Here is a 25,800-nt window from a genome sequence, read left to right as displayed (position 1 = left end):
ATTAGACCTAGATGAACAAGTTTTACACAAATATACCAATCACAGGATTAGATGACTCTTTATTACTGTTTCCGAATTTTATAGTAAAAGTAAAATCATTAAAAATAACACGCAATAACACATGTGGAAGTATATAAATTGCTCCAGTTTACATTCCGTAACTTCATGAGGTGCATCCTGGGATGAAGGAGTCTGGACAATCTTTCTTTGAAGTTGTCACAACAAACTTTTAACTTTAGCCATTACAACGACTCATCCTTAGACAATTGCAATAAGTAAACACATGTTCTAAATATATTTAGTTGGTCTGAAGGCTTAGTTAAGTCTAGGTGAAGGGGGTTGTTGTGTATTGGAGCACCGAGAGGGAGGGCGAGATGGAGGAGGGGAGGAGAAAGAAAGAATGGACAAAAGTTGAGTGGAGGAATGTGAGTTCGTCTGAAGAGGGAATAAGGCGTCCTGATGGGAGAGAGTTTTGGAGGCAAAAGGAAATTCTGACAAAAATACGCGTCGTGATTCCAAAAATAACAACTCTGGTTGGAAAACTCTAGAGTGCTCTTTGGTTTCGGCTTCACGCGCTTCAATAGCTTACTTCACGTACAGGATTACTAAAAACATTTTGAACTTTAAAAAAGAAGAAAGAACGAATTAGCTGCTTTTGGAAACAGATTTCAACGGATGACAATTTTGGGGACAACTTGACAGCTGCAATTTTGAACCTGAGGATTCGAGTTTTTCTATGTATTTCCTTCTTTACCGTTTTGAAGTTTACTAAGGAATCCGAGAGAAGCGCTCATCTGTGGAAAGTTGAAGCGCAATCTGAGCTCGCGTTAGAGCTGGAGCGATGCGATGATGATGATGCGGTCTGAGTCCACCGTCACTGATTCCCTCACGGCACCGACGCCGAACCGCCGCGGCCCGAAACCAGACAAAAGAATGACCGGGTCGAACCTTATCATTCTGTTACTCGTGACAGTGCTGCGCCTCGGGACCGCGGAGCATGTGTCAGGTACGAGATCTACCAGATTTTTGGATTTAAAACCACCAATGCATTGAAGGTTCAAAGGTTTTCTGAGCATGCACACTGATTGAATATCAATATAATCGTTGTTGAGTCTGAAAAAAAGTACTCGGACACTTTAGTTAGCTACTCTTTAAAAATGTCTTAATGTCATATGCATTAGAAAATACAATTTTCACTTTGCAAGCAACGCAGTTAAGTGCTTATGTTTGAAATGATTGCAATAGATTTAGAGTTAAATATAAAGTATTGTGACGCTTAATGTGAAAAACTTCATGTCTACATCGGCGGTTACTCCTCACTTTGAACTTGAGGGAAACTTTTTATAGTCACTAAAATGAGCAAAGGTTATTGACTAAAGTGTCCAAAAACTTTTTCGAGCCTCTGTATAATCATATATGATCAGTGCATCTCATTGATGCACATCCTGATATTGCTGAGTTAGATGCGTTTCTGGGTCAACATATTTTGTTGATCTTGGAACAACATTCTAGTCTGAAAATTTAACCTTAACCCTATTTCTACCCCTAAACCTAACCCTACCCAAAAGTTATCACAAAAATCAGAGGGAAATGATAGATGAAAAACACTGATGTAGACGCACCAATTCATGATTTTAAGCCTAAACTTGACATAATCTGTAAACTTGTCCCTGAAATCTGATTGGTTTTTTCGAATGTAGTTCCAGGATCAACAAAAATGTTGACGCAGGAACATGTTGAACTCAGCAATATCAGGTTATGCCTCATTTATGACAGTGACAAACAATCAAAGATGCTTGACAACATGTAGTTCACTCTCAACTAATTTATGCACTTTGCTCAATTTATGTCTCACCAGTTTTGCTCCATGGCTAGTTGAGAAGTTTGTGTGATATTAATAATATTATTATTTTCAAAACAATGTGACTGTTTTCACCTGACAGCCCAAAGCTTAATCCTACATTGAAGTAGGGACTTGAGATATATCTCCAGACAAGAATGTATTATAGACTTGAGGGTGGGCTCTTTTGACTTGAGTTAGTAAGAAACCACCCCCTACCAACACTCTTAACAACAATAGCATTGCATGACCTTAGCAACCAGCCAGAACATCCAACCGCATTGCATCATGACAGCAGCTTTTGCAAAGGCAAGCATCATTCACATTTTCCTCTGGAAAAAGTTGTTTGTAGCATTGTCTTGCGCAAGATAATGGGTTTAAGTGTTTACCAGACACAAACTTACAGTTGTTTTAAAGTTGTCTAAGAGTGGCTCTTACTTGTGCTGACATATTGAGCCAAGAATCTGAGACGTGACGTGTTTTCCCAATAAGTCTGGCAGATTGGACACTTATCAGACTCTCACATCAAATCTTCCAGAGTCTGAGGACGGGCAGCCTAAACATGCAGCGTGGAATATTGTGGGGATGTGGGGACAGATGAGGGATTTCAGAAGGAATGTGACTCGGGGGCCAAGCTGAATCAGACAGGGGAAATGATGGATTGAGTTTGGGGCAAAGGGACGGATGAGGGGATGAATTGAATGAAGAACGAATAAAAAGCCACGGGAGGAGACTGAGATTGGCCGACAAGTGAAAACATACAAGAAGAAAAGAAAAAGTGATCTGTGTTAGACTGGGCTGATAATGGAGAGGGGCTGCTTTTCCTGCATGTTAGCTGTTGTCTTTGACAGGAAATTAGAAATCAAAATTGACCTATTTTTTTGCTTATCATTAATTTGGTCAACTTTTAAGAGAACAATGTTTAAAGATAACATGGTTGGCCTTAAACCTAACAGACATGTTGTGGACTAAAATAGACAGTTTTGACCAACTCAACTGATCATTGCAATTTATTGCAAAACTGTCATACACTACCAGTTTGGAAACATTACTATTTTTAATGTTTTCGAAAGAAGTCTCTTCTACTCATCAAACCTGCATTCATTTGATCAAAAATACAGAAAAAAACAGTAATATTATAAAATATTATTACAATTTAAAATAATGGTTTTCTATTATAATATACTTTAAAATATAATTAATGTCTGTGATGCAAAGCTGAATTTTTTTAGCATCAGTGTCACATGATCCTTCAGAAATCATTCTAATATGCTGATTTTTTACAAATGTTTTATTACAATTTTTTTAGAACGTGATACTTTTTTATGATTCTTTGATGAATAAAAAGTTTAAAAAGAGCAGCATTTATTTAAATTAAATCTTTTGTAACAATATACACTACTGTTCAAAAGTTTGGGGTCAGTATTTTTTTTTTTCTTTCTTTTTTTTTTGGAAGAAATTAATATGTTTTTCAGCAAGGATTTGTGTTAAATTGATAAAAAGTGATAGTAAAGATTTATATTGTTAGAAAAAAAATCTATTTTTAATAAATGCTGTTATTTTTGACTATTTATTCATCAATGAATCCTGAAAAAAGTATCACAGCTTCCAAAAAAATATTAAGCAACACAACTGTTTCCAACTTTAATAATAACTGAGTATCAAATCAGCATATTAAAATGATTTCTGAAGGATCATGTGACACAAAAGACTGGAGTAATGGCTGATGGAAATTCAGCTTTGCATTACAGAAAAAAATATATATTTTAAAGTACATTAAAATAGAAAACCATTATTTTAAATTGTAATAATATTTCACAATATTGCTGTTTTTTTCTGTATTTTTGATCAAATAAATGCAGGCTTAATGAGCATAAGAGACTTCTTTCAAAAACATTAAAAATAGTAATTTTCCAAACTTTTGAATGGTAGTGTATATAGAGGCCATTTTCACTACAGAGTCAGTTCTTCCTGGAAAGTTTCTTGCTGAATAGACAAGAATACAGAAGTTTCTTCTTGATGAATACATAGTTTTCTTTAGAAAGATATGCCTTATTACGAAAGTAAAAAGGATTTGGAACACCATTTTAATTTGACTTTAAACATTCATATTTAAAAGGAAGCTGAAAGCACACAAAGACAGATCAGGTCAGAGTTGACCGCCCACTTTCAGGATATCATAAAAGGAGAGATGTTAAAAAGAACTAGTGAAGCTAAAAGCCACTATAGCAATATAAAGAAAAAACTAACCATGACAGGAGGATTTAGTGGGGCTCATTTTAAACATCAACTTGGGGCTCGCATCTCTGCGTATGTGTGTTCTCCTTTACCTTCCCTGAAAGATTGACTGTGTCAACATGTTGTTCACCCCATTCATATTTGAACAATCTCCAGATGCATTGGAAGGAATGAAAACGGAAAAAAAAATCCTTTAACTTTTCTTTAAGTGTTTCTGTTGAGTATTCCCCTGAATGTGAACAGTGGCCCAAAGTTTCTGAAAGTCAGTTCTTTTTCTTGTCGTTGAGAAAGTAGGTCCACGCAGAAGAGGGATGGGTGTGTTAGTAAGTGTTTTGGATGCCATGTCACACTGGGTGAAATAATCATCATAGGGTCAAAGGTTAAGGGTCACGGCAGTGTCTGACAGCTTTGAGAAAATCCAAAACTTGAGTTACTAAGCATGAAGGAATTCGGAATGAGTCTAAACTACACGGATCTGGCCTAATACTGGATTACATGCCTCTGGTATCTCTCCAGCTTCAGCTGCAGAGCTTGTTATCGACTCCATGCCGACACGGGAATTTAAAACATTCCAGTTCTTCAGGCAGATGGAAATGCATGGAGCCAATGGAAAGTGAGTCGCCGTGTCCATGCTGATGTTTGACAGAGAGCTGATTTGCTGTCTTACGGTCTTATTCACATCCTAAAAATCCATGCGAGGGAGGGTTGTGCTTTTGAATGCCTACCCTACAAAATCAGTTCACAAAGCTACACCACCCCAATGGCATTGAAAAGAAGGTTTGTCTGATAAGTTCATGTAATGTACTGAGAGACAAGGATGCAAAATCATTTAGAAATGGAAGGGGCTAAGCCATATCTTAGGATGAGAAAAGCATTGACACTTTGTGGTGGATTCAGAATAACCACTAAGAAGCAAGGTGGTTTTCAACCCATGTCCTGGACTCCCTCCAACACACCTGATTCAACTCAGAGGTGAGACTACAAGACCAGAAATATCTCTGTGTGTGATAAGGACTGGTGTTGGGAACCACTGATTTATAATGGCTGACCCCCACAAAGAAACATCTTAGCCACCGCATAGCAATGACCCTAGCAAGAATCACACACAGTTTCCTTCAGGAATGTAAACAGCAAGTTTTTTTATAAAGTCATGAATTTTCATCTTCTAAAATGATGGATTAACCCTTTCAATATGATGACCAGCTCTTCAGACACCAGAAAATTACATTAACCAAAAAGTACCATGTTTTTGTGGTCATTTAGTGCTTTGACGTACTTTGGAGCACCATGTAAAAGCCTTGGCTGGCAATTATTTAGCACCATTGTATCTTTCAAAGTACCACGAATTTGGAAGCTGAAGTGATGGTCTTGACTTTACCTCTGACTTAACCAGTTTTTCCTGATTTTCCTGCACTGCACAGGTCTACATTTTGTGGAGAGCCCTGAGAACGTGACTTCTTCTCTTGGGAAGCCAGTGGTGCTTCGGTGTACCTTGCGAGCGGACGGGGTGGACCAGGAGCCCCTGGATGTGATCTGGCTGAGGGAGGGACAACCACTGGACTTAGCTGACACCAACCAGATGCAGTTCCCCGTAGATGAAAACAGCTGGCTGGTTTACAGTGATCTCAAGTAGGAATGCCGTTTTTATGCGTCTGTGCAGATCTGTCCATGATCGGTGTTGGGGACCATTACTTTTAACTTGTTTGTTATGTACATTATTGTGTTAATGCCTAATAAAAGCACTGAATTAGTTGACTTCAGAATTAAAATTTCCTGATAATTTACTCATCCAAGATTTTTATGACTTTCTTTCTTCAGTGGAAAAGAAATGAAGGTTTTTGAGGAAAACATTCCAGGATTTTTCTCCATATAGTGGACTTCACTGGGGTTCAACGGGTTGAAGGTTCAAATGTCAGTTTCAGTGCAGCTTCAAAGAGCTCTACATGATCCCAGACGAGGAATAAGAGTCTTATCTAGAGAAACTATCGGCCATTTTCTAAAATAAAATAAAAATTATATACATTTTAACCACAAATGCTCGTCTTGCACTGCTCTGTGATGCTCCACACATTACGTAATCACGTTGGAAAGATCACGCGTGACGTAGACAGAAGTACCGATCCAGTGTGTACAAAGTGAACATGCAAAGAGTATTTGTGGTTAAAAAGTATATCTATTTTAATTTTTTTTTTTTTTTTTTTTTGAAAATGACCGATTGTTTCGTTACCCTTATTCCTCGTCTGGGATCATGTAGAGCTCTTTGAAGCTGCACTGAAACTGACATTTGAACCTTCAACCTGTTGAACCATGGTGAAACCGACCATATGGAGAAAAATCCTGGAAAAATCTTCATTTAAACTTCATTTGGATGACATGGTGTTGAGTAAAGTATCAGGAAATTTTAATTCTGAAGTGAACTAATCCTTTAAGTTACATTATAAATTAGTATGGACAGTAATGTCTGACTGGCTCTTTCTCTTTGAATATAGAAGTGATATGCTTGGTTTGTAGATATATAATTCTAAGCCAATATCACTCTTTTGCCAGCAAACAAAAAAAAAAAATGTTGCTTATTAGAAAAACCAACTAGGATGTTATGTATTATTCCCAAAGTAACATGTGCTTGCTACTTTTGTAAGTAATCTAATTACATAAAATCTCATTACCTGTAACCCTCAACACTGATTATATCAGCCCACATACATACATAAATATTTTCAGAACAACACTGTGCTTTCTCTAAAGCTGATTGGTGCTGCAGTGGGTCCAAATCCTAATGAACACACATATTGATAAAACTGAATTCACTTTGAGAGAAAAGTTTCTGCCAAATGAACACATCAGACTGTGACTAAAATTTCAGATGAATAGCATCCACTTTCTGCTTACAGGATAGAGGAGGTACAGCTCTCAGATATGGGCGGCTATCAGTGTGCGGTTTACTCCGGTTTAGAGGAGACATTTTCCATTGAGGGGCACATCCAAGTAGAAGGTATTATCTTTATTTAGTGTATGTTACTTAAAATCCAATGTTCCCTTTAAATTCACATCTGCTTTGTGATGGGAATATTTGTGCAGAGAGGCCAAACTCTGGGAGTTTGGCTTTGGTTGTGACTAACAGTAGACTTCACTTTTGGGAACTCCACTATAGCACATTAATGATACATAGATTCCCAATCTCTCTTTCTTTCTCCTTCAGGTCTCCCTCATTTCTCAGTGGAGCCGCACCATTTGTCAGTAGTGGCTAATGTAGGGCTGAGTCTGCGCTGCGAGGCTCATGGTCCTCCTGAACCTGTACGGGTCATCTGGCTACAGGACGGGGCTCCTCTCAATAAACTGGATGACCCGATATCCCTGTCGCCCTCAACACTCAACATCTCAGGTATGGCTTATTTTGATACAACTGTACTCAAATTTTTTTTCAATCAACATTTCTTGCCTAACAACAAATTCATTGACACTGACTGGTGTAAACCTTGTTTTTCCATATCCCATATCTAAATGTATGATATCTGTCCATGAGTTACTTAATGAGTTATTTAATGTCGGCAAAACCTTGAACGAAGTGCCCCGATCGTTTCTGCACCAACAATGCAAGAGTAAATACAGAACTGGTACTATATTCAAGAAACACTATGCATAAAAAGGCTAATTTTTGATGTATTTGAGGAGCAGAGAAGAGTGTCTTAGTCTAGCATTTGCTGTCTAGTCATTAGCCAGTGTTGAGAAAGTTACTTTAAAAGTAATGCATTACAATATTGCATTTCTCCCTATAAAAAGTAACTAATTGCATTAGTTACTTTTTATGAAATGTAATGCGATACATTACTCTTGCATTACTTTTTCTCATACTTTCTCTTACTTTTTTAATGACAAAAAATAAATAAATAATAAGTCTCAGGCTGAAGAAAATGCAAATTCATGCCTGTACAGTAGAGGGCGCAGCTCAAACAAACCTTTCAGCTGTGCTGCCATTCTGGGTTGCAGAAGAATTAGGACGCAGGAGAAGAAATGCATGATTTTTCCCCCCAAACCAGTTCAGCGAAAAAATTCACGCAGAAGAAACACACACAACGCCTCTGCACTTACTCCAGATTTCTCTCAAGACAGGAGAGGTGTCAGTCATTAAATGGGAAAACAACGTAACTTGAGTTATATATTTGAAAAAGTAAGTTAGATATGAAGAGTTCAGATGCAAAAACCTCTAAGTCCGTCTGACATGTTTTCTTTTTTTATCAGGCTCCTATGTTTAGGTTCAGTAATTTCACTTTAATGGCAATGAAAAGGTTGTTAGTCAGTTATGGAAATGCCTTATTTTCAAAAATGTCACTTTAGTCAATTCATTGATATTTAACAAATTTGACTGTCTTTTACTGTAAAGTCCATGTGTGCATTTTTTGCCATCTCTTTGGACAAGAATACATAGTAAAACGTCCGTTTATGTCAGTTTTACAGCAGAAGGAACACTGTTGTGTTTACTTGCTACTCACCAAATCCTGTAATTGCTACTGTAATGATGGACAAAACATGATAAAAACTTGCAGCTCGGCTGTTGAAAGCGGCTCATACACACACCATCATTCATCTTGAAATCATATGATTCGATTTGCATCTTCTGATTGGTTCTTCTGTGGACTTAGAGGCTTTTGCTGACAACGGGAGGTGGCGTTTAGCGGTTTCTGCCAACGAACCGGTATTTCTGAATGGGCTGATGCTGGGATTTAGCTGGTATGAAGAATTTGATGAATATATACTATGTGTGGAGAGGATTCGCTCAATATCATTATCTCATTTTTGACGGAGGTGGCGTTTAGTGGCTTTTGCATCTGAACTCTTCATATTTTGTTGTAAATTTTCGAATAATGCGTTACTTTACTAGTTACTTGAAAAAAGTAATCTGATTACTTAACTCACGTTACTTGTAATACGTCACCCCTGCAGTCTTAAATAGACTTTGCGTAGCACTACATGTTTAAAATGAGATTTTGGCCAAATGCATTCAAGGACAGCAAAAACTTAGGGCTCACATATATACTATAAACTTTGTAACATGCAAGCTGATACGTACGCTTACTGCCTAAGATGTGGCCGTACTAATAACGGACAAACACTTTCATCCTGTAATGTGTGCTGCACCTGGTGGATGATAAAACAGACAAAAAAATTCCCATAGACTTACATTGACGGAGGTACCCGAGCCACATCTAGATACCCAAGACTTTTTGAATAAACTGCTTGGACTAATATTACAAATTAGTCATCTATTTTTTTCTTTAAGACATTCTTTCTTTAAGACTTGTCTTGCACACACACGCACACACACACACACACACACACACACACACACACACACACACACACACACACACACACACAGTCTCTCTGCAGCAGGCGGACTGTCTGGCTGTTTTCCAAGTGGGAATCATCCTTTGAGACGCTGGCCTTTGCTTACTGGTGAAAGAGCAGCAGGAGATGAGAGGAAGGCCGGACAGGAAGAAAGAGTAGAGGGAAAAAAATGAGGAGAAGGAGGAGGAAGAGGAGGAGGCCTTTGAAAACCTGCCACAGCAGAGTGCCACATACAGCCTGTGTTGTTGTTCCAGCTGTACTGAGCTGAAGAGAGAGAGAGTGAGGCTTTGACTCATCGTGGACAACTGACCATTAGTGGTGCATTCACCTCTTTGGAATGAAACACTTCTGCTTGCACACTCACGCACACCCACTGACTCACACTCATTCAAGAATTTCATAAACTAAAATGGCGGTTCTTTCCGTCCATAACATTCCTTCTGTCAATGCAACAGAACCAATCCTCACAGGGAGAACATTAAACACTTCGTAAAGCATTCAGTGCTGTTCGCTAAAGCAAGCTGCATTATTATTACCATATACTTATGGTCAGGGGTTTGATAAAACAACATTAAGTATTACATTTTGAGGAGACGTGTGCACATTTCCAGGCAGTTAGACTTAGGATTTCTGCCTAGCAGATAATAAAACAAGCAAAAAACACAAAACACCTTAATAAACACATAGCAAATGCCCACAATACCATATCATCACAAGTTTTGCAAAGGCACTCCAGTTCATATTTGATTTTTTTGGCAGTAAGGTATAGCTGCAACATTAGCTGAATGCTTCTTAAATGTCTTAATTTAGTCTTTTGTAGTGGAAAGGTCATTCGTATTGTGGGAAAATGTATTATAAGGCAATGATCTTTCAGTTTTGTATTATATGGCAGAAGGATGGTTATTAGTTGAGCAACTGATGGGTTTACGCTGTTAAAAGAACTTGTTTTTCTTGAATCTGTGCTGATGAAAACAGATTGAGTTTTGGGGAAGGAAATAAAGCGAGGTGAAACTACATGTGTCTTGTGCTAAACTCTCTCTCTCTCTCTCTCTCTCTCTCTCACACACACACACACACACACACACACACCACTCATCTCTTGTCCATCAGAATTTGATCCGATGACCCTTCATATTGAACTTCTGTGGCCTTTCAACAATGGACACATAGTGTTCCTGAATGACACACAAGCGTTATTTTCACTGAAAGTGCGAAGAATGCTGTGTGTGAGAAAGAGAGCCTTCATTTGACATGTTTCTGTGAATGTCAGCATGTGCAGTGTGTGTGTGTAAGTGTGTGTGCGTTTTTGTGATTTATGAGGACATAAATTTGTATAATGACATGGGTATTACACTGGTATTACGATGTAAACATGAAATATGAGGACAATATGAGTACTCATATTTATTTGTTTTAAAAACATACTAAACAAAATTTCATTAAAAATGTAAAACTGCAGACAGTTTTCTGTGATGGGTATAGGTTTAGGGGTAGGGGTAGTGTAGGGGTACAGTTTGTACAGTATAAAAACCATTACGCCTATGGAGAGTCCTCACTAAGATAGCAAAACAAACGTGTGTGTGTGTGTGTGTGCGCGCGCTCCTCTCCTCAGTGTTTTCCTTAAAGCAGAAGTAGCTCTTTTCAAATCAGCTCTTTTTAATTCTCTACAAACACATTCTGAAACTCAGACACAACCACAACCCAACACAACTTTGGGTAACACTTTATTAGACAATCTGTTGACTATAAGCAAAGACTACAGAATAACACAAGACGTGTCACTCGTATTGTTTTGAATGGGAGAAAGTGTAACGCGCAATATGGCGGAATAAGTCCCGCCTTCTAAATAAGAGCCGATCGCCGTCTGGTAAAGTCATCGCGTCACTTCAGCGGCCGTTAGAATCACCGGTTTCTATAGAAACAGTCAGACGCGCGCCTCAGAAGAGACGCGCATTTAGGTCTGCGCATGCGCATTAGCTTGATCCAGCCTGAAAAATAGTTTTTTTTGTCATGATTCGAGCGTTTAGAAACTAAATGTATGAGCCGGTTGTTGTTAGATTTCATTGGTGATTTCAAATATCGTAAGGTTGGCGAACAGTTTTGGAGAATTTGATGTTTCCCCATTCAAAGAGATTGCATGATGCCCAGGATGCCCGAGAGGCGTTTCAAAGATGAGTGAAATGACTTGTTTTAAAGGGACTTTGCTATAAGTAAGGTTGCACCTGCACGTCAACTCTTATTAGTGTTAGTAGAGTATTAGTAGACTGTTTTCTTAATATCTTCTAACACTTTATTTAACAGATATTCTACTGACAATAAGTAACTTTGCAAGTTCATGTCAACTTATTCTACTAAATCAAACCCCCTATTCTGCTAAGTAACCCTACTCCTAACAGTCTACTAATACCCAACTAATACTCTAATGAGAGTTATTTGACAAGTACAACATTACTTATAACCAACAGAAGTGGGCTATGAAAATGAAGTGTAACCCAACTTTGCAGGTTTTTTGGTCTCAGCATTCTCAGCCATGTTGTTTCACTTCTCAACAGGTTTGAATAAAACCAGCTCTTTCTCCTGTGAGGCACATAATCGCAAAGGTGTGGCGTCATCTGGCACGGGTGTTGTGACGGGTAAGTGTGACGTCCTGAAGTGAGAGTGCTTGTGTGTGCTTCTAGGCCCTGTTTTCACCTGCCGTTCACAAGTGGTCAGCCAATACATTGGGCCCTATCATACAACTGGCGCAATGTAAGAGTTTTTCCTAGTTTCAGCTCAACACAGTTATCATTTTCATGTCCAGCACCACATTGTTTAAATAGCAAATGCACTTGTGCTCATCTGTTCGCCCATGGACGTGCTGGTCTGAAAACGAGGTGTGTTCAGATGCATTGTTGGCGTGTTGCTATTTCAAGGCAACTGAAAATTGAAACCTGCTCTAAAGTCAGTAGCGCAATATTTTATTTATTTTTTTTTTGTTATTTAAAGGGCGTTTTAGTAGTATGCACTTATAGGTGGGTACACAACAAGCGTACACTCTGCTTGTTACACACACAGGGATGTGTCTATATTCCATCATGTAAATCGCAATCTGCCATGGTGCAAGCGCACCTGGCTTTTAAAGGGAATGGGAGATGACACTCTGATTGGTTTATTGCATGTTAAAAACACATCCATGACTCATTAAGAGACTAGATACAACCCTTTTGGACTTTGCGCCGGGCACGGCGACCATTTTTTCCGTCATTAAACTAGCAACGGGTGGATTCGGACACGCCATAAGAGTACCTGCGCCATGCGCTTCAGACAGTTGTTAAAATAGGGCTCATAGTGTCTACAGCTCATTTACTGCTTGACAGTCTTGAGTCACTATTGATTCCTGGAGTATTTGATGCTGCAATACGCAAAAACATACATAGTTCATACAAATATTGATTTAAATAGTACATTTCATTGAAGTGCAGTGGAAGCCAGTGAAGTTTAACAAGGATAAGTTGAAAGAATGGGAAAATGTAAACATTTGCAGTACAACTCCTCAAGGTTTGCTTGTATAAAGCTCTCACTGTGATACTTATGAGTATAACAGCGCACTGTCTCCAGTGACCGAACAACTACCAGTATGTAAAACTGTGCAAAACTGTGATGAATGACGATACGTGATGTGAGAGTCGCAAGAATCCAGATATGACTGTTCAGACGGAGGCCTTTATCAGACCTTTATCTGTATTTTAGGACCACAGAATTGAGTCACATTTTCCTGCAGTCTGAATGTAGCCAAAATGTGCAAACACAAATATATTTTAGCCATTTTTAGGAATAAATGTTTTATATCTTTCTTTGATCTTTCTGTCTAGTCCTTCCTTCCCCACCCCATGACATTAAAGCTGAAGAGATCACTAATTCAAGTGTCCGTCTGTCTTGGCACATGGGCTTTGGAGGAATCTATCCCATCAGCCTCTGCATTGTTCAGGTACCTTCCAAGACAATCTTTCAATTCATCAATAACAGAATGAGTCAGTGTGTGTTTGTTTGTTTCAAACTGTTGTATCATTTGACTTTGACAAGCCTATGGTGCATCTATTTTGTCCTACAAATGTGAGTCAGAACCCTTTTACCTACATAGACATGCTGCTTAATCGTGCTGTAGAGTATCACATTTCACACTTCGAAAGAGGCCCCGTACGACTCACTTTTGAGGCCCAGTTCCCCCTATGTTCTGGGGCCCTGGTAGGATGTGAGCTGTGTGTGTGTGTGTGTGTGTGTGTGTGTGTGTGTGTGTGTGTGTGTGTGTGTGTGTGTGTGTCATACGCTTGGCCTGAGCACCACCCCAAAGTGCCTGGTTCTAATAAAAATAGGCTCTTGTGTCTGAGCCCTCGCCCCTCCCCTGGTTCCTCAACTCTATAGAACCGAACGCCCCAAACTGAGACAAAACACACTAACCTGAGGGAACTGAGGGATAATAAAAAAGAAGCGAGGAACAATGAAAGAGTCAGAAACGTTTAACATAGCTCAACTGACAAAAGAGAAAGATAGATTTCTTTATTTATGAACATGGCCATATATAGCATAACAGTGCAAAGCAGCTTATTGTTTAACCAAACATACTTTTGCCAAAAAATATCAAAGACAAACAAGAAGGTGCATGATAATACACTCGGCCACAGTAAAATGATTGTAATTCATGTAATTCAATTTACGTTCATATGATCACATTTACATCTAATTTTGCTGTCCTCTTTTCAAAAGTTCTGAATGGAAGTAAATGATCTAGAAAGGATAGAGACACCAGTCACCTCAAATACAGAAATACATTGCAGGTCTTGTAAATGGTGGTCTGGACAGTTAAACTAACCCGTCGTAGAGGGGAATTCACCAGCTGTGTGAGTCAGTAACCAGCAGCGCTCTTTTCGCTCTATTTATTGACTCACTCTGAATCACAGAGTCGTGACTCACGTGTGACTCCTCACTTCAAAATGAAGTCCTTCAAGATAATCAGCAAGAATGAATTCTGCGTGTTATGACACATCTGCTCTTTCGTACCGCAGCACTGATCCATTCATGAGTCAGTTCTTTCATTCACTACATTACAATAAGCTTTATACACATTATAAAGCATGACCTCTCATTTTGTCATGCTTATTGTCTTTGGTCTGGTTGTTTTGCTCACTGGTAGCCACACATTTGAAGCTTCTGAGATTTTAAAAAAATAGACAAATAGAAACAAGGATATTTTACATGCATTTTTAGATATGCGTATTCCAGAATTATGTGCACACAACATTTCATTTTCTTTGTGCAACATATAATGTCACTTCTTGACAGTTTCTGTGAGATTCACACATTGTATTTTGTTGTTTTATGTTGTATTTCTGGTTTAAACTTGCATGCAGCCTGAATTCTATGGAATTCTTGTAATCATTTTTAGTCATGCCACTAAAGCTTTTGTTCATTTATAAAGCCCAAACTTTCTTTCTTCTCTGTAATTCCGACAGCCGAGAATGATTTGAAGCAGTATAACTCTGGGTAGGTGGTTAGTTAAAGGGAAGCTTTCTGCCAGAGTTTGATGTTTTGAGGCTGTTTGTTGTGCGTCTTTGCATCGGCAGCATGTTCCTCCTGCTGAGTGAGGTGTTTTCATGTGTCCTGCTGTGCCAGCAGCATGTCTCCAGGTGGAGATGACTTTATTGAATAGAAATACAATGTGTGTGTATGTGCCAAGACCAGCTCTGGAAGACAGCTGCATGATTATGTGCTTATGTTAATGCACACGATCATGTATTAAAGGAATATTCTGGGTTCAAGATAACTTACAGGAGACATGTGCAGTTTCTTCTAATGTCATGTTATTCTTTCTGCAAAAGATACAGCAACATAAATTTGTACAGCACCATAAAACCAAAAAAGACAAAAACAAAAAAAAGAACATATGTTTCATATGTATATATGTTACATGCACACACACTGGAAAACTACCAGGTTTATAAGTGTACCAACAAAGAATATGACATAATTATGCGTTATCACAGAATAAACATGTAAGAAACTTATGCTCTTGAGCATTACTTCATGCTCTGACATTAGCACAGGAATGTGAGGAAAAGAGAAGTGGTAGTAGATGCTTCTTCTTTGTCCTAAACAGAAAGTGAATGTCACACATTTCACTCAAGTAATTAGTGGCCATTCCCTGTGTGTGTCCACACACCATTCATTACTTCTTCTTGCCTCATTAAATAATAAAAATAATAATAAATATAGCTGCAAGCATCAATTACCAGCGTTTTTAAGACCTTTAAGCACATGTGTATTCTGTGTTTTTTTTTAACCAGTCTGTAACCACCAAGATCATAGATGGAAAAGACCATTGTGTTTTAAAGCTATAGCGCCACCTATAAGCTGATCTCCATAAACATGTGCCGCATTTGCTCACCTTATGATGTGAAAATCTGAGTTTTCGTCTAGGAATGATTTTTTTTTTAAATGACGCTCTTATAGCAATCCAAAAGCCGAAGTTCAACATTTGTGCTGTAGTGGTTTTATATCGAGATTGAGCCACAAATCTAGTTGCCAAAGTTCATTGCCTCCATTAACCTTGTCTGATAGCTAGCTGCTCAAGCATTTTTCGAGATAAGCGAATGTCCTCAAAGGCAATCTTGGCACCTTGGACAAAGACACCGCATGCCAATTCTCAAGTCAATCAGACTTAGGGTTGTGTAGTTACAGCCATTTTTAAGTTATTTCCATGTTATAGTGCCACCAAGTGGCCAATCACCACACCCTTTTTCACGTGACCACAGAATGAGCTCTTACATACCGTGTATCAGAGAATCTTGCTGCATTAGTTTGGCTCCGATCGGGCCAAAAACCTAGGACTAGTTAGCAAAAGGTTTTTCAATAAATTCAAAATATATGTAACCCAGAATCCGAGGCATGCATTTCTGTCTTGAGCCAAGGATTCCAGCGATATAAGACACTTGAGCCTACGCCTAACGGTTTAGCAGTTATGAGCCATTTCTTACTTTTTACTGCTGTAGCGCCCCCATCAAGCTGATTGGGCCAAGCCTTGGTGACGTTGTAGATGGTGTGAGTAAAGTTGCAAGTCTCTATGACTTACGGTTTGGTCTGCCCGATCACTTTTAGAGGAGAATGCTGGAAACCTTGGAAATTTTTACAATTACAATGGGGTTTCAGCGCTACGTGCTTGAACCCCTAATAATTTTCCATAGTCGCAGAATGTCCATTCAATATACTAACAATGTGTAGAGTGAGATCTGTTGAAGTGTGAATCAAAAAGATTTACACTAGTTTAATTTTTTGCATATCTGTGATTTGCAAAAAACAAAGTGTTTGATCATTTAAAAAAAGTCTTTTTTTTTGGATTTTGGTGTTCGGCAAAGTTTTCATAGGTTTAATAGCATTCTGCGAGGCCCTGTTATAGATGGCACTAGGAAATTATAACAAGCCACTAAAAATCATCTAATGGTTTTGTTAAAATCCAATACCTTTCAGGTTAAAGCTTCTGGTGAAGACTCCGATCAGCTGATCTACAATCAGGAGGTCAGCGCACTAGACACCAGCCGTCTGGTATCGGATCTGGAAGCCTTCAGCCAATATGATTTCAGAATGGCCTGCCAGAGCAGTCAGGGTATCTCTAACTGGACGGCGTGGGTCACCGTCAGCACCAGCGAAGGAGGTAAGCACATTTGTTCTCTCATGCTCAAAGAGAAAGGACATGCTGTACTCATGTTCAGATCATTACAGTGTTACAGTGCAGTCTTCACATTGCTGATTCTGCTGGAGTCAAAAGAGATGAAGTGTGTTTACAGTAGCTAGATGTGTGAGGTCTGTGTCTGCTAAACACTGAGCGCTGTTTGACATGGGCAGGAAGACCAGGGACTGAGAAAGAGGTGTGTATGGTAATGTACATTAGGGATGAGGAATCAAACAGGAAAACACATAGGAATGACCAAAATGCCCTTCCCTAATGTCCAGTTGATCCTGAAGATCTGTCTGTGATTGTGCGCTGTGAGGTTCGTCTCCAGGGTTTGGTGTGGTGGCTGTGAGTGTGTGTTTTCTGCTCTGGCTGTCTTCAGCACTGAGCTTCTGTCAGCCGTAACTGTACTTGAGCTGTAGTAAGTTTTTCCATGCCAGATTATAGTTGAAGGAGTGTTTGTAGAAGAGAGAGAGAGCGAGAGAGAGAGAGAGAGAGAGAGAGAGGTGGGCATGTGGCTGTTGGGTACTTTCCATAAATTGGCATTATAAAATGTTTCTTTGAAACAAACGGCTGCGAGTGAAGCTTTAATACACACAGACAGTAAGAAATGGAGACATGGGGCCTCATTTATAAAATGTTGTGTAGAAACCATTCTACATTTGATCTTAGGCTCATTTCTCAAATGTGTGTACGTGTGATTCAAAGGACAAATGTACACACACACACACACACACATACAAAAACATGTGCATACGCCTCTCTTCCAGACGTGAATTCTATAAATCATAGATGATTTATAAAAATTGTGCGCAGCTGAATGGTTTCAGATCTCCGCCTTGTAAACGCCACCTAATGGACTCTTTCCCCACCATTAATGGAAATTTCCATCATTTATGAGACAACGCTTCTCCGCCTTTGATGGAAATGTCCTGCTTTTTGTGTTTTCACTGTTATACAGTAGGGGGCGCTATGACACATCTTCTGAAAGTGTACTGAATCTCCTGATCAAAAGACATGCGAAGCAGAAGCAGAAACAAGCGATAGCATATGTAATCAGATGCATATGTAAAATAACGTGATCATCAAACATTAAACAGCATATGAATCAAACTGCCTAATGTTACCGAATGAAATGTCGACCCAGGATGAGCTTTAGGACTGTACAAGCTTTGGGGGTGTTGATGGATTCAGTCTACTTCATCTATGTTTTGATCATCGTTCTGAATCCGATCTGGGTGTAGTCTTGTTTTTCTCAGATTTTTGCTCAAAATGTTGCTTTTTTAAAGAAACTTACTACGGAAGAGGATTAGGGCCAAGCAATAATAAAAAAATAAAACCATCTCGAGATTAAAGTTGTTAAATTTCGAGAAAAAACTTGTTGAATTTCGAGAAAAAAGTCGAGATAAAATGTTGAGAATAAACTCGTTAAATTATGAGAATAAAGTCATTAAATTACGAGAAAAAAGTTGTTAAATTATGAGAACAAATTCGTAATTTAACGAATTTGTTCTCGTAATTTAACGACTTTTTTCTCGTAATTTAACGAGTTTATTCTCAACATTTTATCTCGACTTTTTTCTCGAAATTTAACGACATTTTTCTCATAATTTAACGAATTTGTTCTCGTAATTTAACAATTTTTTTCTCGTAATTTAACGACTTTATTCTCAACATTTTATTTCGAGTTTTTTCTCGAAATTTAACAACTTTAATCTCGAGATAGTTTTATTTTTTTATTATTGCTTGGCCCTAATCCTCTTCCGTAACTTACCTTTTCAAGTGTTTTAATGAAAAAAAAAAATGGTGCTCTGTTTTTTCTTTTCATAAATTGCATGTTCAGATATTCATACAGCAAAATATTCTGGGGGCCATGACAATTTTGTGAAAATGATCAAAAATGCTGACGGTGGCTGGCAACTTTTTAAAAAAAGCACGGGTGGGGAAAGAGTTAATGTCATTAACATGTAATAGAGCACCAGGCAATGTCCAAATGCTTTGCATGGGAACGGTGAGTGGCAAGAATTGCTTAGATTTCCACATACCTGCAGTTCTCCGACTCTCTGCCACGAGGAAAAGTGCGTATGTCTGCTCAGACCCTGATGTGGTGCTAAGCACTTTTCCACATCAAAGACCATTCTTATAAATATGAACGTTGGCGTGGATTTTAGCGTACACACACTCTAAGATCAAATCTGTGCGTTTTATAAATGAGGCACCTGGTGAGTTAATGAGAGCACAAGAGGAATTTCCTTGAAGCTCCTGGAAAATGTTATTCCTCAGTGATTGCTTTCTTTCATTTATTCACTTCATTTGGACTCTTTTGTTTATAGGGGATGTGTGTCATATTTTATAGTGTTAAAATACTTCTTCATATCCCAGCTTAAAACGCAGAGACAACAATAAATATCCATTCTTAGGATGAATCTTTCATGAAGTGTAAACAATTGGACTTTTAGCACTACCACATCATTGATCTGTTTGTTTGATCATTTCAACCAGCCCATCATGGCAGCATCCGCTCAACGGCATGACTTTGGGGTGGAGCTATCTGTTTACCTGACCAATAACAGATGGGGGCGTGTTCGGGAACCTGTTTGAAAACAGTCATTATTCTTCCAGTACCATTTGGTGACACTAGTGGATATATTTGAGAGCTATGAAATGAATGTTCAGGGATAGTTCAAGGACTGGGAAGAATTTGACAAGTAATGTTCATGTTCATATATCTGACTTTTGATCGTAGACTTGGTAAATCTGAACACAGTCTGAAACATTGCTGAAGTCTCTTCTGAAGCTCTAGAGGAGACACATGGGATGTTGTTCTCTGAAAATAAGGACACCTCAGCTAAAATGCTCAATTAACTCTCAATATAATCTCCAGGTGAAGCAATTGTGAACATCAACATGAAATCAGAGTTGACTGTATGTTTCCTATTACACATCCTAGGTTTAGTTGTGCATGATTAATGCGTAATAAAATAGATCCTTTCCAATGTATTTCACACATTCATGTGCTATAAATAAGCTGGCCATAGGAACAAGGCTGCAGTTAATCATAGCTGAGATGCTGTACTCCAGCACGAATAAGAGTAAAGTTAATGTTGAGTAACTTGCTTGTTCTATAGCAATGAGCATAGTTCCAAAAGAAGTCGAAGCATCAAGTATGTGCACTATAATCACTCCGCTCCAACTCCACTCCAGGTTTTTCATTTCTTGCTCCAAAACACATTGAACTCTTTTCTCCACATCCGCTCACATCTGGTCTAGAACACATGATGTTTTATTAAAGTGCCCCTTTTATGCTTTTTCGAATATTACCTTTCGTGCAATATGTAATTTAGCTCTCTGTGACTGTAAACGATCTGCAATACTCTAGAGAAGATGCTGTTTTCTGCTCTGCAAAAGCAAATTCTCTTTGTAAACACTCCAAAAGGATGAGGATGTGAAGAGTCAGTGGTTAGAATTACCACAGCAGAATAACATTTTCACAATTGCTTCTCAGATCTCCATGAGGTCTAAATGGGATTTACAAAACGCCATTAAAGATAGGACAATAGCCACTTTATTTGGACCAACCTGCTGCTCACAGCCTGTAAGTACGATTAATTAATGATGTACATATTTTCTACTGGGTGTTCAAAATACGTAGTTTTGTGTTTTATATTGTGTAGATCTCGGCTAACTCACGTTATCACTGTCTTACTGAAATACTTCTGCAGATCAGCTGTGGCTCACTGTTACCTAAAACTGTCCATTAATGCAGATTCTCTGTCGTTCTTACTACTCTGAGCTAACGTTTGCACTGTTATTGATACAGTTAATGATACAGTTCTCACATGTGCATCGCAATAAATTAGAAATATACACATGGGTTTGTTGATGGACATATACTTGTTAATGCTGATGGTGAGGAATTACAGTTGTAGCATCTCATAATATTTGTCAAACTGAGTATCGTTTCACTGAGAAACTTCCTGCTCAGGTCGTCCTTGAGGTTTGGGTTGAATAACTAGTTCTTCCAAAGTTTCATCATCGGTCTCATGGTTGGATTGATATGGTAAAATTGACGCTATCGTCTTTACAGTGGTACAATCACTGAGCTCCAGATGCCTCCGGAGCTGAATCAGTTATCGTAATGGCCATTTCTATTCTGCATACGGTGTTAGTGGGAGACCAATCGCAACAGAATGTGCCGTTTGGCCAATCAGAGCAGGGCTGGGTCGTGGAAAGGAGGGATTTAGAGAGACTGAAGCTTTGGACGAGTCGTTTGAGCATCATTGAAAAAGTGGTGATGTGCAGTGTATATTATGAGAAAATGAAAGCGTTTTTTGACCTTTGATGCATGTAAACCTGATATAGGAGACCTCCGAAACAAAATTAAGAACCTTTAAAATAGCATAATAGGGGCACTTTAACAAAAATCGAGAGGAGCACGTTCAGATAATCTACACTGTAAAAAAAAAAAAAAACCCAGTAAAATTTACGGTAAAAACCAGCAGCTGTGGTTGCCAGAACTTTACCGTAAAAATACGGTAGCAACGTAAAAAAAATCTGTTAAATTTACGGTAAAATAACGTATTTCATTAACTGATATAATGTTAATTTCCCAACCTAATGAAGTACTAATATCTGTTTTGTACCTTTATAATACACTGACAGTCACCAAACACAGTGGTGATGAGAGTCACATGATTAATCAAAGTTCATCACAAGCTGAGAAGGACAACACTAACATATAGAAGGTGCACACAGTGTCATTCACACACACACTAAACACCATCATGGTAACACACTTGACATTTTAAAAATGCAATAAACATTAATTTAACAACATTAGATGTAACATAAAACCCTAATGTACATAACTGATTAGAAAAAAAATGAGAAAAACTAAGAAGAAACAGAGTTATTTCAACGAAAATATATCAAATGTGAAGTGTCATGCAGGGAATTGTGGGAATGTCAATTTACGGTTTTAATTTTTACAATGAATTGTTATTTTTCACTTCCAAAAGCTGTGAATTTAACGGTATTTTACCGTAAAATTACATTAAATGTACTGTTAGATCTATTACAGTTATTCACCGTATATAGTACGGAAACTTTCTGTAAACTAATTAACAGTTTTTCACCGCAGCATTTTTACAGTCTTTTACTGTTAAAATCACAGTCATTTTTTACAGTGTACCCAATCAGAGTGAGAGGAGGGTCTCTTTCTCTCTTTCTCTCTATATATAGAGCTGACTTACCTCGGTTCCATGACAGGTTTTCCAGCATCCCCCCCAGAAGCAACCCCCTCCGGGGGGGGGTTGCTTCTGGGTTTGGGCCAAATTCCGATCTCAAAGCCCTCTCCTCGGACACTATACCAAATACACATATACACACATATTATACAATACATGAGTTTGGGAAATGGGTAAAATGGGTTTGTATTGCCATCTCATGTTGTCTTTAAAAAGGTTTCACTTCTCTTTCTCTGTGTCTTCTGCTTAACCAGATTCAGTTTTATTCGTCTTTTCAATCTCCAGTGAATAATTTACGTCAGTGCTGTGTCTGTACGTGGGATGGAATGATGGAGGAGTGAAGAAAATGTTTCATTTTTTCCAGGAGAGTGTTTTGGTCATGTTTGGCTGCACTGTGTGTTTATATGTGTGTGTAGGTGTGGTGTTGTTTTTAGTTTGTGTGTTATTAGTGTGTTTATTATGTTAGTCTAGCAGGGTGGTGGACTCGAAGCTTTTCTTTAGCATCTCTTCACTCTCAAATGCCTTTTTTGTTTTGCTGTCCCTCCGTTCTTTCTCCCCACAAGAAAAGATGTGGGTTATGTGATGGTATATACCACGTTACAAATGTGTCATACCGTTCATACTGCAGTATTTTTTTTATATTCTCTGATATTTTTTAAGTCCACGCAACCAAAATCTTCAAGCTTCAAAAAGTTCATAAAAACACATTAAGAGTAATCCATATGAACTGAGCGGTTTGATCTGAAGTCTTCTGAAGAGACACAATCGCTTTATATGATGAACATATTTAATTCACATATAAACATTGACAACACATATATGTAATATGCTAAACAGAAGCTCAACCGCACTTGCGAGACACACAAGAATAACCCTCAGTGGTCAAGCAGCATTTACCCTATCATAAGTGCTTTGTGTATGTGTGTTGATCAATGTTCTTATGGATTTGTGGAAAAGTAAATAACAACAGAATTTTTCATTTTTGGGTCAGCTAACCCTAGTAGGGATGTAACATTTATTTACAGCTGTTGAGCAACATTGCAACTTATTATAGAGTTCAACTGATCACAGATGTATGAGAGAGAGAGAAATATGAACTCAAATATTTCAGATTCTTCCATGATCTCTGCTGCTACATGAATTTTATAGCTCTAATGTGTGTCAACAAATATTTTATTTGTCTGTTTGAATTTTGATACGTCCCCCTAATATTCTAGGAGAAACATCTTAGACAAAGCTGATACTTAACTGAGAACAACACCATGTCACTTGAGCTATAAAAAGAGCAAACTCTGAGCACTAAAATTTTCATCTCTCTCTTGCTATATGCACTAATCCTACAAATTCTCCTCAAGAAAGAATTTCCTGCTTTCCCAAAACACGCTACATTGGTTTCTGTCCCTCCCCCGTTTCATGTAGCGGCCCCTGTCTTGTCTGCCCTGACCTTACATGACCTTTGATTTATTCTTGCCAAAAAAAAAGAAGGAATGAAATACAGACATGCACACACTGTGGGAAAAGTGAATGGGGCAGAGGAATGCTGTGATGGATAGGACAGGAAAAAGAGGAGGGGGTTTGTGAAGATAGAAAAAACATACTCTTTACTAGTTTCCCAGAGTCCCACATTGCCCAAGGGATGAGAGAGAGAGAGAGAGAAAAAACAAAGCTGATCGCTGATATCCCAACGAAATTGGTTTGGCACTTTCTGTTTGAACGGATTAACTAAAACCTGTGAGCTGAACTTACATAATCATAATCACTGATCTACTTTTCTCCTCCAGTGCTGGGGAAGCTATAAAAGTAAAATAGTGGACTAGTTATTAACAGCAGTGTTTACTCAGTATTTTGCAGTTATATTTTTTTTTGTAAATTAACTGTCTGAACTGAATCACTACAGTATATCAGACTTTTCAGTGCCACATTTAAGGACTTTTAATAGAGCATTTCTGATTGCCTCATTTCAGATGTAAAATGGCATATGAAATACAATATAACAACAACAAAATTTTGCACCACTTGTTTGAAAGAGTAAAGCCCAAAGTATACTTCACTTTTTACGCAAACGTGAGTGCGCAGCGCCAGATTTTTGTAACAGCGAGTACTTTGCACATGCGCATTTAATTTTTGTTGTTGTTGCAGTAATTCGTTTATCCACAAGGTGGCACCCGTGCCCTGAGGGCGTCGATTCACAAGGTAGTCAAAGGCCACGTACACACTGTAAGTTTCAGGAGTGACAACCGCATTTAAATGCAGGAGTGATTCCCCTAAATTATCATTACATATGTGTACGGAACACGACTCACTCTCGAAAATGCGATGATTGACAGCTTGGAGACCATAGCGACGTTCTGAGACATGCAGTGGGTCAGACATGATTTTGATTTTTGGGTCAGACATGATTTTGATTTTTGGGTCAGACATGATTTTTGATTCTAAGTTTTGTTTTCACTTTATTAAGTTTTGTTTAATAGAAAGCCTTTATTTAAAGTGAATTTCATTTAGTATAAATTCTATCTTAATTTTAATCAATGTTTCATCAAACAATTGCCTGGATTTAATAAATAAGAAGCAAATATAGCTGACAATATAATCATGACATGGAGGCGCCTGCGCGATCACTTGCGCGTGAACTGGAGCGCGTCTTAAATGAACCGAAACTCAGCGGCTGCCTTGCCTCACAGTCACAGACATGAGAAATATATCTATAGAAAGCTTGAAATATCTACTTTTAAACAAAATAATTCAAAACGAAAAGAAACAGGCTTTCTGATGATCATCCGAATGAAATGTGCAATGTCTCTCTAAGCGCGTCCACGGAGATGGGAGTCAGTAATGTCATCTTCATCTTTGCAGCCGACACTGATTCAGAAAACACTAGTTTATTAATAAACAATTAAAATGTCTCCTTGTTGTTTTTGTCACGTTCATAATCATTACGTTTGCAGGCTTTTTATGGCAAGCTTTATTTAGCATTTTGCTTCGCATCACCCACAGGATGTGTTCGTTTTGGCGAATAGATCGAACCCACTCTGACAAAGCGACATTAATTGGTTCGACATTAAGTGACAATTCAACTATATCCAATGAACAGTGAAGCTAGTATTTTGCTCCCCTCTTGACTGGTGGCTGGTGGACTGGAGTCCAGGCGATGTTGCGGTTTTGGTGGCCCCTCCTCAAAACCCGAGGCCCTAGGCAATTGCCTGCTCTGCCTATAGGTAGCGCTGGCCCTGTCTGTGTGTGTATAAAATACAACTTACTTCTGAAATTGTGATGATTGACTGCTGTAGACGTGTTTTGTGTCAGCTTTGAAGGCTGCTTCACAGAGCACATTCTTGAAGTGTTGCCATCTCCAGTTATTATTAAGGTATTTTGGTCTCATATTCAGTATAAAGCATTTGGATTTATTTTGGTTTATTATGGGCTTTTTT

General features: G+C 38.4%; 1 protein-coding gene across 2 annotated transcripts in view; it reads left to right on the top strand.

Moving 5' to 3' along the window:
• The first annotated feature begins 369 nt into the window (after nucleotides 1–369).
• LOC125249311 (tyrosine-protein kinase receptor UFO) overlaps nucleotides 370–25,800 on the top strand; it is a 51,314-nt gene continuing 25,883 nt past the window's right edge. The window contains exons 1-7 of one of the 2 annotated variants that reach the window (XM_048161576.1): nucleotides 370–1,006; nucleotides 5,500–5,707; nucleotides 6,970–7,070; nucleotides 7,278–7,460; nucleotides 11,977–12,057; nucleotides 13,276–13,391; nucleotides 16,925–17,108. In XM_048161576.1, the coding sequence (XP_048017533.1) occupies nucleotides 847–1,006; nucleotides 5,500–5,707; nucleotides 6,970–7,070; nucleotides 7,278–7,460; nucleotides 11,977–12,057; nucleotides 13,276–13,391; nucleotides 16,925–17,108 (1,033 nt within the window). In that variant the 5' untranslated portion in view covers nucleotides 370–846. The remainder of the gene's footprint in view (nucleotides 1,007–5,499; nucleotides 5,708–6,969; nucleotides 7,071–7,277; nucleotides 7,461–11,976; nucleotides 12,058–13,275; nucleotides 13,392–16,924; nucleotides 17,109–25,800) is intronic. The other variant, XM_048161575.1, reaches the window with a different exon arrangement.

This window comes from Megalobrama amblycephala, linkage group LG16 (assembly GCF_018812025.1).
Source record: "Megalobrama amblycephala isolate DHTTF-2021 linkage group LG16, ASM1881202v1, whole genome shotgun sequence".
Taxonomy (NCBI): Eukaryota; Metazoa; Chordata; class Actinopteri; order Cypriniformes; family Xenocyprididae; genus Megalobrama; species Megalobrama amblycephala.
This window is presented reverse-complemented; position numbering and strand designations above follow the sequence as displayed.